This window comes from Fulvia fulva, chromosome 1, assembly GCF_020509005.1.
Source record: "Fulvia fulva chromosome 1, complete sequence".
Classification (NCBI taxonomy): Eukaryota; Fungi; Ascomycota; class Dothideomycetes; order Mycosphaerellales; family Mycosphaerellaceae; genus Fulvia; species Fulvia fulva.
This window is the reverse complement of record NC_063012.1, coordinates 10,343,429-10,359,768: the sequence shown is the minus strand read 5'-3', so window position 1 is coordinate 10,359,768 and position 16,340 is coordinate 10,343,429. Positions and strand designations below refer to the sequence as shown.

At 52.5% G+C, this 16,340-nt stretch overlaps 9 protein-coding genes across 9 annotated transcripts; 2 read left to right on the top strand and 7 right to left on the bottom strand.

Annotated features, from left to right (window-relative positions):
- Positions 1-2,182: 2,182 nt before the first annotated feature.
- On the bottom strand, positions 2,183-3,360 carry CLAFUR5_02064 (MFS glucose transporter mfs1; the record flags this gene model as incomplete). The annotated part of the gene is made up of 4 exons (XM_047901212.1): positions 2,183-2,376; positions 2,431-2,907; positions 3,010-3,272; positions 3,329-3,360. The coding sequence occupies 4 exons, from the start codon at positions 3,358-3,360 to the stop codon at positions 2,183-2,185; spliced, it is 966 nt and encodes a 321-aa protein (XP_047756666.1).
- A 168-nt stretch (positions 3,361-3,528) lies between these two features.
- Positions 3,529-4,098, bottom strand: CLAFUR5_02063 (Low glucose sensor SNF3; the record flags this gene model as incomplete). The annotated part of the gene is made up of 2 exons (XM_047901211.1): positions 3,529-4,022; positions 4,074-4,098. 2 exons carry the CDS (start codon positions 4,096-4,098, stop codon positions 3,529-3,531), a joined length of 519 nt encoding a protein of 172 aa, XP_047756669.1.
- A 1,117-nt stretch (positions 4,099-5,215) lies between these two features.
- Positions 5,216-6,955, top strand: CLAFUR5_02062 (putative alpha-L-arabinofuranosidase C; the record flags this gene model as incomplete). The annotated part of the gene is made up of 2 exons (XM_047901210.1): positions 5,216-5,921; positions 6,120-6,955. The coding sequence occupies 2 exons, from the start codon at positions 5,216-5,218 to the stop codon at positions 6,953-6,955; spliced, it is 1,542 nt and encodes a 513-aa protein (XP_047756668.1).
- Positions 6,956-7,192: 237 nt separating this feature from the next.
- On the bottom strand, positions 7,193-7,789 carry CLAFUR5_02061 (uncharacterized protein; the record flags this gene model as incomplete). Its single annotated transcript, XM_047901209.1, has 3 exons — positions 7,193-7,538; positions 7,599-7,697; positions 7,782-7,789. The coding sequence occupies 3 exons, from the start codon at positions 7,787-7,789 to the stop codon at positions 7,193-7,195; spliced, it is 453 nt and encodes a 150-aa protein (XP_047757426.1).
- Positions 7,790-7,898: 109 nt separating this feature from the next.
- On the bottom strand, positions 7,899-9,076 carry CLAFUR5_02060 (Replication factor C subunit 5; the record flags this gene model as incomplete). Its single annotated transcript, XM_047901208.1, has 3 exons — positions 7,899-8,090; positions 8,147-8,315; positions 8,367-9,076. The coding sequence occupies 3 exons, from the start codon at positions 9,074-9,076 to the stop codon at positions 7,899-7,901; spliced, it is 1,071 nt and encodes a 356-aa protein (XP_047756670.1).
- Positions 9,077-9,672: 596 nt separating this feature from the next.
- On the bottom strand, positions 9,673-11,168 carry CLAFUR5_02059 (Ubiquitin-conjugating enzyme E2 Z; the record flags this gene model as incomplete). The annotated part of the gene is made up of 2 exons (XM_047901207.1): positions 9,673-10,926; positions 10,983-11,168. The coding sequence occupies 2 exons, from the start codon at positions 11,166-11,168 to the stop codon at positions 9,673-9,675; spliced, it is 1,440 nt and encodes a 479-aa protein (XP_047755565.1).
- A 345-nt stretch (positions 11,169-11,513) lies between these two features.
- Positions 11,514-12,006, top strand: CLAFUR5_02058 (Transport protein particle subunit trs23; the record flags this gene model as incomplete). The annotated part of the gene is made up of 2 exons (XM_047901206.1): positions 11,514-11,550; positions 11,603-12,006. The coding sequence occupies 2 exons, from the start codon at positions 11,514-11,516 to the stop codon at positions 12,004-12,006; spliced, it is 441 nt and encodes a 146-aa protein (XP_047755566.1).
- Positions 12,007-12,656: 650 nt separating this feature from the next.
- On the bottom strand, positions 12,657-12,989 carry CLAFUR5_02057 (uncharacterized protein; the record flags this gene model as incomplete). The annotated part of the gene is made up of 2 exons (XM_047901205.1): positions 12,657-12,864; positions 12,916-12,989. The coding sequence occupies 2 exons, from the start codon at positions 12,987-12,989 to the stop codon at positions 12,657-12,659; spliced, it is 282 nt and encodes a 93-aa protein (XP_047755561.1).
- A 1,122-nt stretch (positions 12,990-14,111) lies between these two features.
- CLAFUR5_02056 (uncharacterized protein) lies at positions 14,112-15,317 on the bottom strand (the record flags this gene model as incomplete). Its single annotated transcript, XM_047901204.1, has 1 exon — positions 14,112-15,317. One exon carries the CDS (start codon positions 15,315-15,317, stop codon positions 14,112-14,114), a length of 1,206 nt encoding a protein of 401 aa, XP_047755562.1.
- Between the last annotated feature and the right edge of the window lie 1,023 nt (positions 15,318-16,340).

Genomic DNA, 16,340 nt, shown 5'->3' with positions numbered 1-16,340 from the left:
GTGGCACACGTCAAGACCATGGGTGCAAGAATAGGAGCATTGCTTCTATTCCGCCGGAGAAGCTTCCAGTTCGCGCTGACGTTTGTTGCTGGCATGGAACAACGCCGTCGTTGGAGGACGTTGACAGCTATTGATAGTGTTGTGTGCTGTTCTGGAAGCTGCGACGGTTGCGTGAAAGGACAGCGCATCTGTCGTTTGAATGTTATTAGTCTTGGGATGTGTCTTGTTGTCGATGCCAAATGAAGGTCATGTATCCAGGAAGTGAAAAGTTAGCAACAGGAAGAGAAGAGATGTTCGAGAAGAACTAGGATAATCCCTGCCAGGCATGACAAAGGAGAACTGCGGGGAGGCAATCACGATGACTGCCGATGCCCAAGTTGGACCTTCATATCAACTCAACAAGAATGGGCCATTTTCCTCATCAACTGCTCGTCTTCGATTGCGATGTTGTACCAACGTCAGTGCTGCGCGTGAACGCGTGAAGTATTCATTCACCCTTCTTCGGTAAAGCACCGCATAGGGATGACAATCAAACATGAGAGCGTTCAAACCTGCGGCCAAGTCGAAACACGCCCACGCGTCATACGGACCAAAGCGCCCACCTCCACCAAAAAACAACACTACATATTCAATCGTGTTTTCTTTATCCAATATCAGGCCCATTGCAACCAGCAAATTTATATACGTATCTGGATACATCACTGAACAAATTGTCGTGCTTGGATTGGCTATATGTGGTCTTGTTGTCGCATGCTACCGTCGCAAACTTTTCACCTGTTTCTTGGATTGGAGAAGCTACTGCAAGATGACCAAACACCTTTCAACACCTCAAAAGAATCAGATAGTAGGAGCCTATCACTACTGCAGACTTAAGGGCATCAAGTGCTCGCAAAGAGACCTTGTTAAGACCTTCAAACCGCTCTTCGCACCCACAAGGCATCAGGTGCGCAATGCCCTGGACACTGCAGGCTCAAGACAGCCATATCACCCGAGAGATTGGAGAATATCATATTCAGCAGGGGTCAGAAGAACGCAGTAGATACACATTGTGACTATAGACGCAGCAGAACGAAGAACAAGGTGGTGTGGATGTGAATAGAGGGATAGAACAACACCTTCAGAAATGAACATAATCCCACCAGTTGTTCTGGGCGGTTTGGTCAGTGTGGAGCGTGACGCCTTCCCAAATGACACGGCATGACCTCCGAGCGTTCAACTCCCACTGCTCATACTGTATGATGTCGCTATTGCCTTTGATGTCAAGTCATATATCAGCATTGCTCGCGCCAGGGAGATTGCTCTAGATACCCTCCCGTGCCCCCTCCAGCATCAACAAAATTCAGCACACTGACAGAATGCACGAGCTGTGTTGGACAATGGGCTCTACATACCTCACCGCATCCGGTCTCCTTTGTTAGTAGTAACTTATTAGGAGCCGTATGCTCCTGTACGTACATGGTGTCGCGATCCGAGCGTGCACATGGGCAACATCCCATCATCAAAACTTGAGGCCACGTATGCCAAGAATCAGGTGACTGATTAGTCACCTGCAGCCTCTTCAAGAGCAACACTTGTCTATTCTAGATAGACACATGCAATACACAACCTGCTTTTGAAACACCCTATATGAGCCCGTACAATAACTTCCCACACTTCTAACGTGATACATGGTACCTCTCTGATTCATCAAGCTGGACAGTCCTCACTTGCTGGCCCGCTGCCGTGGCGAAACGCACACGCAAGCAGTTCCACCAAAGCGAGGACATCCTTCCGAAAGCATGTGATCGGAAGGCGAAGCAGCCCTCTGAAACACGATGCTGACACCATCACTTCTGATACTGAATTTGGAACATCGTTGACCCAAGGCTTGTTTTTGCTCTCTGGCATCGCAGATACGTCGGCATCGCCATGGCGACGAGACTTTGCGGTCGTTATTGTTTTGTCTTTCTGATGAGCGTACCGCCAGTGAGTCTTCTACTTTGCGCCAATCTTGTGGCGTCGTCATTTCGATCCTCATGCTGGCCAAGGTTCGTGAATCTGTAATTGATACTTGGTACGTTGGTCTGTCAGCAGGATCTATCTATCTGGTTGGCGCTTTACGATTCTATGGCATACATCGTCATCGAGTAGCAGGCTGTCCAACTACGATGCTATTTACTTCTAAGGCCAAAGTCTAGGCACCTCAGAAATCACGCTGCTGTCTTTCCTCAATATGGCTGTGAATGCTTCCCTTCGCCTCCACCTCTGCGACTCTGTGTTCCAGATCGTGCTGATCGAAATCCTTCATATTCATCGATGGAACAAAGAGCGGAGCGTTCGTGAACAGGTAGTTCATCTCCTCCAGCGGCCTCTTGGCCGTTTCTGGCTGTATCGCCCCTGATTGCTCGTGGTTAGCATGTGCAGCTCCAGTGTTGGAATCTTTTCACTTACAAAAGAAGATGGCGTTGGTGAAGTTACAGATCACAAAGACGAGATAGAACCTCCACCCAATGTTCTCGATGGCGATGGGTGTGACCTGCCCGATCATGGTGTTGAAAGCAAACGACATCATCGTCGCTATGGAAACACCCTTGGATCGTGTCCTGGTGTCGAATATCTCAGCGGGCACGATCCAAGACAGGGGCCCGTTTGTTGCCGAGAAACTGAAATTATACACCCAAGTGATTAGAATGAAGCCCCAAGATGCAGCTTTATTGTTCGACTCGCCAGGCGGGAATTTAGCCAGCAGGATCGTTGCGATTATAAAGGTCACGCAATTGCCTAGATTGCCACCGATCATAGCCCATCGTCGACCAGTGTAATCGATGAAGAGGATGCAGCAGAACTGCGCGATGAGAGCGATGATGGAGCTGATGCCTTGGTACTTGAGGGTATCAGAGCCTGGGATGCCGATTTGGCGGAAGATGTCTGTCGAACAGAAGAGCATTAGCTAACATCGTACGAACGCGCAGCCTCTCGACATGCGATGGCTCAAGCATGCGCGGATAAGATGGCATCTCCTTTGCTTACCTGGAGAGTAATATTGAATCGCAGATACACCCGTCATCTGAACAGAGGCCTGGATGCTGACAGCAAGAAAAAGACGGCGGAATGAGGACCTGTTGGTGAACAGCTCCTTATAGGACTTCGCCTCGTGGTCGTGTTCGAAGGTGATCATGTCCTGGATCTGATTGTACTCAGCAACAACCCAGGCATTCGATGTATCGCCGTGTGAGTGGAGCTTGGCGAGTGTACGGAGGCCTTCCTCGGCGTAGCCATGATCGATGAGCCATCTGTCCATGGTTAGCACTTGGTGAGACAGCCTAAGCAGGTTGTAAATTCAGCTTACCGAGGGGACTCAGGGAAGAACATGATCAACATCGCAAGGAACCCAGCTGGAATGACCTGAATACCAAGACTGACCCGCCATTGATGGCTGCTGGAATCCGGGAAGTAGGTATACGTTGCGTACGAAACCCAACTAGCCACCTGAAAAGAAGGGTGTTAGCCATACTCGAACACCACGTAGCAATGTCTTGGCAACCGCGACTAAGCTAGGGATGCCGCGCGCATGTTCCAGACAGTTGATGTCTTCTGCCCTTCGGATTTACTCACCAGCGCTCCAACTCCCAACATGAACTGTTGCAACGCAGTCACACGGCCACGGATATCAGGATGCGCGAGCTCGGCCTGGTAGAGGGGGATAATCATGACAAGAAAGCCAACGCCAAGTCCAGCAATTGCTCGTCCAGCATAGAGATATCCCAAATTCTGAGCGCCAGCCTGTAGTCCACCTCCTAAGATGAAGATCAGGGCACCGAGCAAGATCGTCTTCTTGCGTCCAAGATAGTCGCCAGCGGGACCTGCAAGCCCTGCTCCAAAGAAAGCGCCTCCTGTGAAGACCGACACGACAGCCCCCGTTTCAGCTTTGGTCGGGTCAAAGGTCGCGACGAAGTTGTTCGACGCAACAGCGCCTGCGATGACACCGAGATCATATCCGTAGAGCACACTGCCTAGGGACGCGAAGACAGAGACCAGGAACTCTGGAGAACGTCAGTTCCATCCTTTCACAACAATAGATCTGGTGTGCTTACGATACCACTTTGGAGGCAACGCCATGGCGAACAGATGGTATATGTCGTATTGCAAGACGAACAGTAGCTTTCACCTACCTCTCGACCGCGTGGGACTGGCGCCAATATGTAGTAGAACAAAACAATCAACCGAACCGAGAGTCTACCTTCTTTGATGCCGCTGTACCGTCTTTTGTTCCGCGTCGCGTGGCGTCTCACGCGTGCCTCGCAAGCGGAGCTCATGCCTCCATGTGCTGAACTTGGCTAGGCGGATCTGTCATGGCGGCAGAAATGATTGACAGGGCGTCTCGCCGTCTTCATTGCTTCGTTGATGCATTGCCTTCCCATGGGCAGCTACACAAGCTTTGTGGAGGGAAGTGGAAATCGCTGGCGGCTGAGATGTGGAGAGACCTCAGACAGCCAGCTCAGGCTCGGCGCATTCCTTCCCGTGTCGTTTGCCGGAGCGAGAAGGTCGATTTCTTCCACCAATCTTGACTTACCATCGTCCTCGCCTATGTCGAATGTCATGCGTTGACGGTTGACTGCAGCTGCGGCAGTAATGTCAAGCACGTCCTGGCATGTGAGCTGTGGAAACTATGGAGCTGTACCTGAGAGATCCAGGCCGCCGTTGGGATCAAACAATGCTCTTTCCTCTGTCACGCTATTGTCATCACATTTGAGGACACCCGAATTCGATATACATGTAAGTAAGGGGCGATTGCTACCTGCCTCACTTATCGCAACCACCTAACATGGTGTCAGACGCCGAACTGCAGGAACGGGCTGTTGCCTGCTGTCGAGGTATGTTGATTTTCTTCATCGGCTCCCTGGAGTTATTTCCCTCCCCTTACTACCTTATCATCTAGTATGTCTTAGAAGGATATACTCGATTTTATTGATTCACTCCTTCAGCTCGCTCTTAGGATATTTCGAGCCATCCCAGCTAATCAGCGAACGGCAGTAATAACATCACTCGCCTCACTTATTAAATCACTTATTGACTGGACCGCGATTATACTCATTCTCAGCATCATCTCCACGGCTCTAGTCCTTATCTTCAACGAAAACGCACTCGTTATACTCATCAACTTCTTCACCGCACACGACTCAATAACACTCGAGCCAACTCGTTGTCAGCCAACTTCGTTCGTACCGATAATATCATGACGACCTTCACCAAGCTGGAAGCAGGCAAGCAGGCCAGCATCTCAGTCCATCCAGATCGCAAGCTCAGCAACATCAACGACAACATATATGGAGGCTTCACAGAGCACATGGGTCGCTGCATATATGGCGGCCTGTACGATCCAGACAACTCCAACAAGGACTTGATCGACGAGCACGGCTTCCGTAAAGACGTGATTGAGGCAATGAAAGAGCTCGATTGCCCAGTTGTGAGATATCCTGGAGGCAACTTTGTTGCAACTTACCACTGGCTTGATGGTGTTGGACCGAAAGAGAAACGCTCAAGAAGGCCAGAGCTAGCATGGCTTGGTGTTGAGAGCAACCAATTCGGGACTGACGAGTTCATGCAATGGTGCGAGATTGTGGGGACGGAGCCATATCTGGCGCTCAACTTCGGCACTGGCACTCTCGATGAAGCACTCGCCTGGCTGGAGTACTGCAACTCTACGCAAGATACACACTATGCGAACCTGAGGCGAAGGCATGGTCGCGAGAAGCCTTACAACGTCAAGTACTGGGCGCTAGGCAATGAATGCTGGGGACCATGGCAAGTCGAGCAGATGACGAAAGAAGACTACTCAAAGAAAGCATACCAATGGGCGAAAGCACTGAAACTCCTCGACCCTTCCATCACCCTCATCCTCTGCGGCGAGACTGGCCATTCGACATGGGACTTCTACACTCGTGAGTAAGTTCTAGGGAGTACATACAGTTGCGGCGGAGCTAGCAGTGTCTCAAAATTGCTTACTTGTCTTATACACACGACAACGCGCACGACAGCAGGCCCCTATAGGGTCGTGCTGAGAGACTGCTAGCTGTGTTGCGGTTCTATCGCTCTGCGCTGTCTCGTCAATACTATGTACTGACTCCCTAATCTTTTAGTCAAAGAATGCGTAAGATGGGACCAGCACGCCCTAGGTGCCGGGAACGTCACGGCCAGCTTGATCGACATGCACAGCATCCACATCTACACCGCCTGCGACAGCGACCCGCTGAAGAACGCCGTAGCTCCTCGCTCAGCGGAACGAGCGATCGAAATCTGCGCCTCTCTAATCGACCTAGCTCGGATCGAGAACGGCGTCCCAGCCAGCGTACCTCGCCAATCAATCTGCTTCGACGAATGGAACGTCTGGGACCCCAAACGCGCACCCGGCGATCTCGGAGCTGAAGAGCAATACACACTCTCCGACGCACTGGCAGTAGGCATATGGCTGAACGTCTTCATCCGACAGAGCAAACACGTCGGCATGGCGAATATTGCGCAGAGCGTCAATGTGATTTCGCCGTTGATGACCTCGAAAGATGGGATTTACAAGCAGACGATCTGGTGGCCGCTGTTGTTGTTTAGCAAGTATATGCGCGGACACACGATCGCCACGCATGTGAGCTGTGGAGCTTACGAGGGCGAGACGGAGCCGAAGTGGTTGCAGACTGCGGCGGATACGCCTTGGCTTGATGTGTCTGCGACTGTCAGTGAGGATGGATGGGTCAGTATGGCGGTTGTCAATGTGCACCAAACTGACGATTTTGAGGTCAAGCTGGATGGTGTCGGTGCCGAGGGTGGTAAGGTTGACGTGTATACCGTCACAGGCAAGGAGTGGAACGTCACAAATACTGCAGACACGCAGTCTGTGGGCATCGAGGAGAGTACGTGGGATGGTCAGGGGTCGTACAAGTTCTCGAAGATGAGCGTGACAATGCTGCGGTGGAAGGCGTGAGCAGCTTACAAGACCGTGACGTAGATATAGATCGACGTGTGAGCAATGTAATAGCTATATGCCAACATTGGTCGTTGAGAGGATGAGAATAGGATGAAGGCCATCTATGAGCTTCCCAGAGTGGCTTATAAGGTCAGAGGACGACCAGACGTCAAATCCACTCACTACGCCCTAGACTCGTCCCAGCACAGCGACTCGGTCGACAGTACTGCCCACAACCACCGGTCCAACATCACCTCATGCGCCAACCTCCCTATTATGATCACTTTCCCCACCATATCCCGCCTTCCTCCTCTGACTCTCCGCACTATCGCCATCACCCTCACCACCATCCTTCGCAGAACCCTGCACCTGCCCATACCCTCCCTGCGTGGCACCGCCCTGCTGACCCGTCGTAAAGCCACTCATGCCCCCCTCCGAGATCGTCTGTCCATACCGGATATTCTCCGCCGTCCGTTCACCTCGTGCTGCGGCTTGTTGCTTTGCGGCGTCTGTTTGGGAGGGATCGGTCATTGTTGCAGTCTCGCCGAGCTGGCCGCCGGATTTCTTGTGGGGTTGCACGTCGGTGTATTCGCCTTCGTATCTGTGAGTAGGGGGTGTTAGTGAGGGAGGGAGATTGGACGGGTGGTGGTTGGGGACGTGCTGGGTCTGCTCGCCGCCTTTCTCGGTGTCCATGAGGTTGGAAGACATGGTGTTCTGCTCACTGGCAGCGATGCTGTGGTCTCGTGGAATTGGTATGGAGCTGGGGCGTTTGAGTTTAGTAAACGTGGTTGATCGTGTGAGGCTCAACGCTGTTTCATTAAGACTTTGATATGCATGTACACACCACTGCATCCCACCCGTAGCTATGACGTTTGCGAATCCAGAGCTGCAGCTGCCCTCCAAGTAACGCCGCGCTAATGCCGACAGAGCATGTGAAACACAAGGCTATTGTATGTCCTCCTTAGTCGTCAAAGTCAAGATCCATGCCCAGCAGGTGTCCCTCGTAGATGCGCATGAATTTGGCCACGAAAGCCTCGAGGTGGAAGATGACCTTGGACCCATTTCGGATGCGGTGTTCGTAGAAGGCGCTCCACTTTACGATTTCGGGCTTCAGGCTGTCGTCGAGCTTTGGCATGAGCTTGAAAGTGAGTGTCTAGCAGGGAGTGGTTAGTGAGTGTTCGAGTTGTATGAGGTTGGAGAAGAACATACTTTGAGAATCGTCGTAGCTGGGATGCAATGCGAGAGCAGGTCGTACAGCTTTGCTCTCGCTTGCATTATCCGCGCAGGAGACCGCTCGGCGATGATTTCCTTGGCTATCGCTTCGATCAATGCCTCCCAGTCAGGAGGAGGGATCGGAGTCTTCTCAGACACATTTTCACTGATTGTTTATGTCAGTGTATCTCACGATCAAAACGCCCGGCAGACTTACTTTTGAGCATGAACAGCTTCAAACATCAACAGAGCTCTGCGCAAATTTCGCTTACTATCCCTCGCAATCTTCTTCTCGAGCGGCTCACAAGACTGATATCGTTCGTCCTTGCCCACTCTGGCCAGCACTTCACAGATCTCCTCTTCCGTCGGCGCAGCTACTCTCACCAGCAGGCAACGTGATCGAATGGGCGCGATGATGTTGCTCGTACTATTGGCTAGCAGGATGAGACGCAAGTTCGGGCTGTACTTCTCCATCGTTCGTCTCAGCGCAGCTTGAGCATCTCGTGTCAGATGGTCTGCCTCATTGATGACGACAACCTTGAATCTCTGTTTCGCAGCCAAATCGACCTGCTGTGTCTGAGCCACCTCTTTCAGTAGATCCTGCACCACCACTCTGTCATAGTTGCCGACGTCTGAGGGCGTGATCTCGAGGTGGTAGTTGGAGGAGACAATGTTGAATTCGAGTTTGCGGTTGGTCGTTGTTTGGAAGACACGGCTGTCAATCTTGATTTTCTCAACGCCAGGACCATACAGCTGGCGCAATGTTGCCGTGATGCGCGTCTTCTTGCCAGCACCAGACGGTCCGTACACGAGCAGATGGGGGAAGTCGCCGGAGTTTGCCAATGCTCGGAGACGGTCAGAGAGATCGGGATGGTATGTAAGCGTTTCGAGTGTACGAGGACGATGTTTGTCGACGAGAAGCGCCATTGTTGCGATGTCCGGTGGTGTGTAGTGTTAGGTGTAGAGAACGATCTAAGATTGAGCTTGGGAAGACGCGATCACTCTTGCCTTGCGAGGGTTCGCGTCACGGACGTGTCAGCTCAATTTGCCGGCCCCGAAATCCATTCAATCCATTCATGTTATATGGAGTGACAACTAATGTGCATCGTGTAGAGCTTGATACTCTTACTGTTTACGCTATACGCCTCGCCAACGACGCTTCCCAGGGTATCATACTATCATTTGGTACCAGAACGCCGATTCCTCGAAACATGTTCAGTCGTCAAGCAGCCTCAGCCGCTGAAGTAGCGTAACCATAACCCATTCGTACTGATTCCTTGCCTTGGTAGGATCCAGCTCAAGGCCTGTTAGCAAAGTAGTCAGCAACACCGACTGAAATTGGTGTAAAGTCTTCAGAGAAGCGTGAAGAGCGCAGAGGTGTAGCTCACAATGCCGACACTGCTCGAGTGTGATCATGTATGACCTGACTTCATGTCGGAAATCTCTGCTCTTGCCACCCTTGTCCGTGGTTGCGATGAAATGGCGAGTATGAAAGTGCTTGCAGGGTGCAAAGAGAGACTGGTTCACAAGAACTCACTGGACTCTTGGGCGCTTCTTCGCAGTTTCCTGTTGTAGATCTTTCGCTTGTCGGTACCTCCAAACCGCAGCTCGAAGGATTCGGGATTGACTGCGCAGCGCGGATCGTACTTGACTTTGTCGTCATCGTCGACGATCGAGTCGATAATAGCTTGAAGGTGGGAGTTAATCTCGTCTTCCTTGACCGGAAAGTAGCAAAGATTGCCGTTGCTGCTCACGCGGTGATGGAATATGGGTGTCTCAACTGTGACGCGAGGTTGCGCACTGGGGAATTTCGGCGGGATGTGCAGTTTCATGTTGAAGATACCGCCATCCAGATTGCTCATCGGCTCGCCGAAGAGAGTAAGCTGCCACACAAAAGGATTGTTGGGGTCGGGCAGGTTGACTTCCAAGCGCGGCCCGCTGTACTGACCTTCGTTCCAGCTGTACTGCAGCTGCTTGAACTGAAAAGCAAGCTGTGTCGCCATTTGGCTGGACTGAGCGACTTGTTGTAAGCCCTGCTGTTCCCACAGGCGTTTCTCCTCATTGAGCTTGTCCATGATGGCCCCAAGTCGTGATCTCAGACCTCTGTAGTCGAAGTTACCCTCCATACTGTTTGGAGGGAACTCGAATTCCGCTCGTTTGAAGGCAGCACCATCCTTCTGGTCGTTGCTGAATTTGTTGATAGAGCGGACGTACGAGTCGTAGTACCAGAGGAAGCGTCGTTTGACAAGGTCCGCGAATGGATCCCATTGTACCAGGTCAAGAGCATTGAAGGTGGCTTCGGCATTGTACTCGTATGCTGAGCTGCCGGAAGCCGCGTCGCTGTTGCTGTCGGGTGGTGATTGTGGTGGCTCGGGCACCGCAGCACTGGCCCTGCTTTTCAACTTTTTTGCGACAGGCTCGGATCTCTCGGGCTTTATCTGAAGTATGCTCTCCATTCGCTGCATGACGGATATGCGCAATGTTTCGTGTCTGATCTTTGCGATGTAGGCGCTCGGGTTCGGCTCTTCCTTCTTTGCGGTCTCGTAGCCAGGCTCGTTTTCGAATGGGTTTGGGGACATGAGACTCTGAATGCTCAGCAAGACGCTTTCCAAGCCTTGTGCACTAGACCACTCTTCGCCGGGGTTGCCTCGCCATGTTCCCAGGATTGAGAGGCACACCTTCCCTTCAGCGTAGATGTTGGGGTTGAAACGCGTTCTACCACCATTGGTGGTGATGCATACAACATGTGGGTTCTTGATCGGGTATTCTTTTGGAAACTGCGGAGCAGTCAGCAGGTGATCATTGCTTGACGTCTGGTAGCGACTGGGCTCACCTTCATGTCGAACTCGAAGAAGCCAAATTCGTATGGAGTGTCCGGAGGGCCTATGATCATGGCTCGTACTGAACGCACGTCGTTATCGCGGTATGCGACCTTGAGCGACAGATCCTCATTCTTCTCGGCGCACGCCAGCTCGCGTGTCAAACGCTGAATCGCTCCTGAGGTGTTGACTTGCGCCATGTTTGTTGTGCTGGTGGGTTGTCGAGGTCAAGTGATGCGGGAGAAGGACGAGTGCTCGACCATCGCCGGGACTTGAGCGGAGGTTCGAAAGGCGAGCGTCGTGCAAATTGGTCGTGAATGTGACAAGACAGCAGAGCGTCAGAGTGAGCGTGGAAGCTGGAGCTCCATCATCCTTAGCGTTCACGCGTATGCAGGGCGATTCGGATCCCGGCCCGCGTGTCTAGCGCGTATTGCACTTGCCGTGCTTGCTGCTCTGGTGAGCGCTTCATCATAACATCAATCTGCAGCACTGCCAGACCATCGTTCCAGCGGGACAGTAGTGGCGTTCACGACGATATCAGCACAATGGTTGTATTTGCACTTCTGATCATCAACAAGGCCGGTACGTAACAAGCTACGTCCATACAAGACGGCAATACTGACCTCAACATCAGGAGGCTTAATCTACAACCGGACATTTGCGCCAGGCCTCCAAAAGCTCGACTCCAACGACTACCTGATCCTGGCAGGAACATTCCATGGTATTCACGCCATCTCCCGGAGCATCAATCCGGCCCCGTCAGCGCCACAGCCACCGGGAAACAGGAAACCACCAACGACCGGCATCGAGAGTCTCGAAAGCAGCCATTTCAGGTTGACATGTTATCAAACGCCCACTGGTGTCAAGTTTCTACTATTCACCAGCCCAGAGCAGCCAAACACAGAACTCGTCATTCGACGTTGCTACGAAATCTATGGCAACTTCGTGATGAAGAATCCCTTCTACAGCATGGAGATGCCCATTCGTGTCGAGAAGTTTGATCGAGCGCTTGGCGGGTATCTGGTCCGGCCGTCGTGATAGAGGAGCTCTATTTCACTGGCACTTGTACACCTTGCGATCCATGGCGAGGGAAGCCGTCGACCTGCCTTGCACTATCGGCGCAGCTCGCCCCAGTACAGATTGCTATACAGGGCCCTTTCGCAATCAAGAGGCTCTGGGAGGTCTTGCCGCCCGAGTGGCATTCCGAATGTCGCCACGAAGACGATTGAAGCTGGCTCCCTCGTATGTACGGAACTCAAACTCCGAGTACTGGATTGTTACTTCCACGGAAAGCTTGCACGCCAGGCACTGAGCTTTTCCTTCAGACGTGGGGTCTACGGCCTCTCGTACTTGAAGCAGTGCGCTTCAACCCATATTCAGCGAGCTCCCTACACAGATCGACTGTGTAGCCATTATCAGTCAGCCAGACTGGAGACTGCAACCACGTTCGCCAGCACAGCATGACCGAACACAAGGAAATCACATGTATTACGGTATCCAGACTGTCGCAATGACCAGCATACACACAGAAAGCAAACGCTCAGAGAGGCCCTGGCAGCCAGCGTATGCCGAACTTCATCCAGCCACAACTCCGCCGCATTGGAGCCTTGCTCACGCACCGTTGACTGCCTCCGCTTCCATCCTTGCTTTCATCCTTCCGCTCGAGGTTATTCAAAGTTCCGGAAAGCTTAGCAGCAGTCCATGCAGCACTCGCAGCAGTCCGCGCAGCATTCACATCCTTCTTCGCAAACGAAACAACAGCACAATGTCGCGAGACATGCGCCGAGGCAGCCTCTGCTTTTGTCTTGTCGTGGTGGTGGGGCTTGCTGCATCGGGGGAGGCTGCTGGTAGCCGTAGTTCATTTGTGGTGGAGGTCCCTGTGGGTAGCCGCCGCCGCTTCGCATCATCAGCATGAGTCTCTAGTACGATAATGCATGGCCAACTTACTACGACTGTGGAGGATACTGAGGCTGACCACCATACTGTGGCTGACCACCGCCGTAGTAACCCTGAGCAGACATTGTGATTGGTTTTGCTGTACAGTATCAGTCGCGACGCCCAAACCCAGTGTCTCTCGATGTATCGCGTACAGTGATGAACGTTGTCCGCTGTGATGTGGTGTTCGTAGATGTGAGATCGCGAAGTGAAGGTAACAGAATGTCGAGGCTAGGTAAACGCGCTCAGGTGTGTAGTGTGTGGTGTGTGGTTACGAAGGAGAGAGCGCTTGCTTCAGATGTGGTGCGGAACGAGACAGCTGGTGGTAGTTCGCGGAAGGATCGTCGGTCGGATGACGAAGTGTTCGATGCAGGCCTGGACGCTTAAGTGGCTTGCGCTTCTAATGAACACGAGTTGTCGTGGAGTCGCTTTTCTTCGTGGTGGTGGATGTAAGCCCGTAGAGATGCGCAGGTTGATGATAATGAAGTAGAACCTCTGCAGACAAGAACGGAACAACAGCAAAGATCTCTGATAGAACTACGAGACCGCTTGACCGGGATCAATGTCCTTCCAGACTTTTTGGTGACGCGCCAGCGGCGGAGCCAACCCTGGGCCAAGGGTGGCTTGACGATCTCTCAGCCACTACTAAACGAGGCCTGCATGTGGCAGTACATCACTCATCACTCGCAAGTCACGGCTGTCTGCTGCGCAGCTGACGATTGCATTGAGGCTGAGGAGGTGTGGGAGAGCTCAGCCTCTTTAACAGGCATTAGATGCGTCGAGCGTGCTTCATATGGATGAGATCTTGTGATCGAGCTGCAGAGTCAAGCATTGACTTGGCAAACGCTTGGGCACGGGTTGGAATTGCTTGGGCTGGGTTTGGCACGTGCGATGCTTCACGGGCGGTAGGGTGCATGTCGAGCAGTACTGTATTCTTCGGCTTGGGGTTGTGTTTCGCGGCTCTGTCTCGATGATCATTGTCGCCTATGACATCTGCTGCGCATCGGAACCATGCGATTAAAGTAGGCTCAGCAGACACGCACCGCCCTGAAACAAAAAATGCTTCCCGTTTTCGAACGGACTGTACATGGGCAACATCTGCCGAGACGAAGACTAATAAACCAACACAGTCCCGCCATACAGCGCAAATGCCGACAATGCCAAAATATCCACAATCAAACGAAAGTATCAAGTCATGGACAACACCACTAATCCTGCTCGTGCATACTCAAGACGTCCAGCTCCGTCTTCACGATCCGCTTAAATTCTTCCCTACTCATGCCATTTGCCCTCGCGAGCCTGAAGAGACTCTTCATATCCGTGCTAATATGCTGCTTTATCGCATGCTGTGCGCGATCTGACTCATGACTTGAGCTCATCTCCGCTGCTCTCTCCTCTAGTTTATCGACACTGGAATGTGAAGTCGTGGGTGAAAGTGGCCGGGGCATCGATAGTTCGTGCTCGCCGTTGATACTTTGATCTAGAGCGGTCTGGACTGCAGAGTCGTGTGGTTTGGTCCATGCTGTATGCGGCTGTAATGAGCTCAAGTAGTCTGCTTGGTCGGTGATGCCTGCGCTGTCACCGGGTCCTGGTATTGTTTGCTGTGAGCTTTCTAGCATGGCGCGGCCAGTGAGTGTGCTGTTCCCGATATCTCCAGTATCTTCATCGGGATCGTGGGAATCCATGGCTGGTTGTACCTCTTCGCCATACCTGGCATAATAATCCTGATCTTCTTTCGCCGTCGTCCTGCTGGACGTGCCGAGTATGGAAGACGACATGGGAGCAGGCGATCGCTTTGCCGGGGTCCTAGCAGCTGGCGTCTGATCGTATGCGTTCCAGTAGTCATCATCCTCGTCATCCTCCTCCTCTTGCAATTGTGTTGCCGCGACTTGTGGAGCTTCCTCCTTTTGTGCAAGGGCAGCATCATTGGCCGCAGAAGGCGTCTCCAACCACTCCGTGCCGTCCTCCAGATCGTCCATAGTTCGAAGCTCAGAAAGCTTCCAACCTGATTCAGTCCCTCCATGATCGTCCTTCTCACACCAAACAAATACAGGCGCAAGGCCAAACTGCTCCACCTCTAACCTTGACTGCAATGTCTCCTCATCCAGCCGTCGATACTTTGCAGGTCTTGTGTCCTCGATCTCTAGCTCTCCTGAGACAGGATGGGGCTCGAGATCCATGCGTTCTACCACAGCGGGCAGCTTTGAAGCTCTCTGCGTGTCCCATGATAACAGCGGAAGCCAGCCATTGTTGCCATTCGAATCGCCTGACAAGTAGTTTAACCTCTGTCTTAGCAGCGGCGCGAGGAGCGGTAGTAATGCAGGAGGAGGTCGTGGCGATGCGAAGGATGTGGGCAAGCAGGCGAGAAGTGGTGGAAGCAGATAGCGGGAGTTGGGCGGCGGCGGAAAATGCATTCTCTGTTGTGTAGCGTTTCTGGCGAACGTGGCTATCAAGAAGATGAGAGTGTGGCAGAGCTAGCGCTACAGTCGGTCGTATGGTTCGGAAGAATGCGTCCACGTGGATGGTGAGGTTAGCAAATATGGAGTACGATGGAGGTGGAGTACATGTAGCTGCTGCAGCGATCCGCAAGAGAAGGTACAGGAAGACAAGCACTTAGCTGTATGACATGTTGCGTGAGAGGAAGGAGAGACATGCTGCGAGGGTAGCAGTATTGTTGGCAAGCACGCGGCAGTTGCACATGCGTCTTAGCCTCCAGGGCTGTCCAGGTGTGCGACTGTGTTTACCCGTGAAAGCGGCGGACCAAAGGGCGCTAGTCTATATGTAAAGAGGCTGTGTCAGCGGCGTTTGAAGGCCAACGCGATCTCACGTGGAGATAGCGAGCATTTCTCGACTTCAACACTTTGTCTTGGAATCGAGTCTGCAACCTTCACCACCACGACAGTCTCATCACTGACGCTGTCGCAGACTCGACGAAGCGCCACTTCTATACGGAACACCCGCCGAGGACAATAGCGCGCTCTTGCCGCTAGATTCACGCGCTGCAGCCAATGCCATGCGACTCGTTTCAGATGATGGCCTCAGCCGTCGACCTCAGCGCTTCACTGGCACGACTCCCTCAAAAACACCGCGAAGCAGACGTGCAGAGCCGCCGCCAGGCAAGATACAGTAATCTCCGTGCCATCGTGCATAGCACATGTCGACCTCTTGTCGCGCTGTGTCTCAGCTTTCCGCTGCACATCACGGTCACAGCATCGTAGCCGCCACGGCCATTGATGCGTGTCTCGACTGTGGAGGCTCGAGTATACGATCTGTTGACTTACTCAATCAGGTCTCGCGATTGTTTCGTGGCGTACGACATGGCGAAGAGGGTCTGAAACTATGAATGAGTACTCAACTTCGCGTCCTTTCTCTCGGCTTTCGTACTTCACCACAGCTTTCCGGCACCAGCCACTACAGCCTAGACGTTCTTTCGTTCA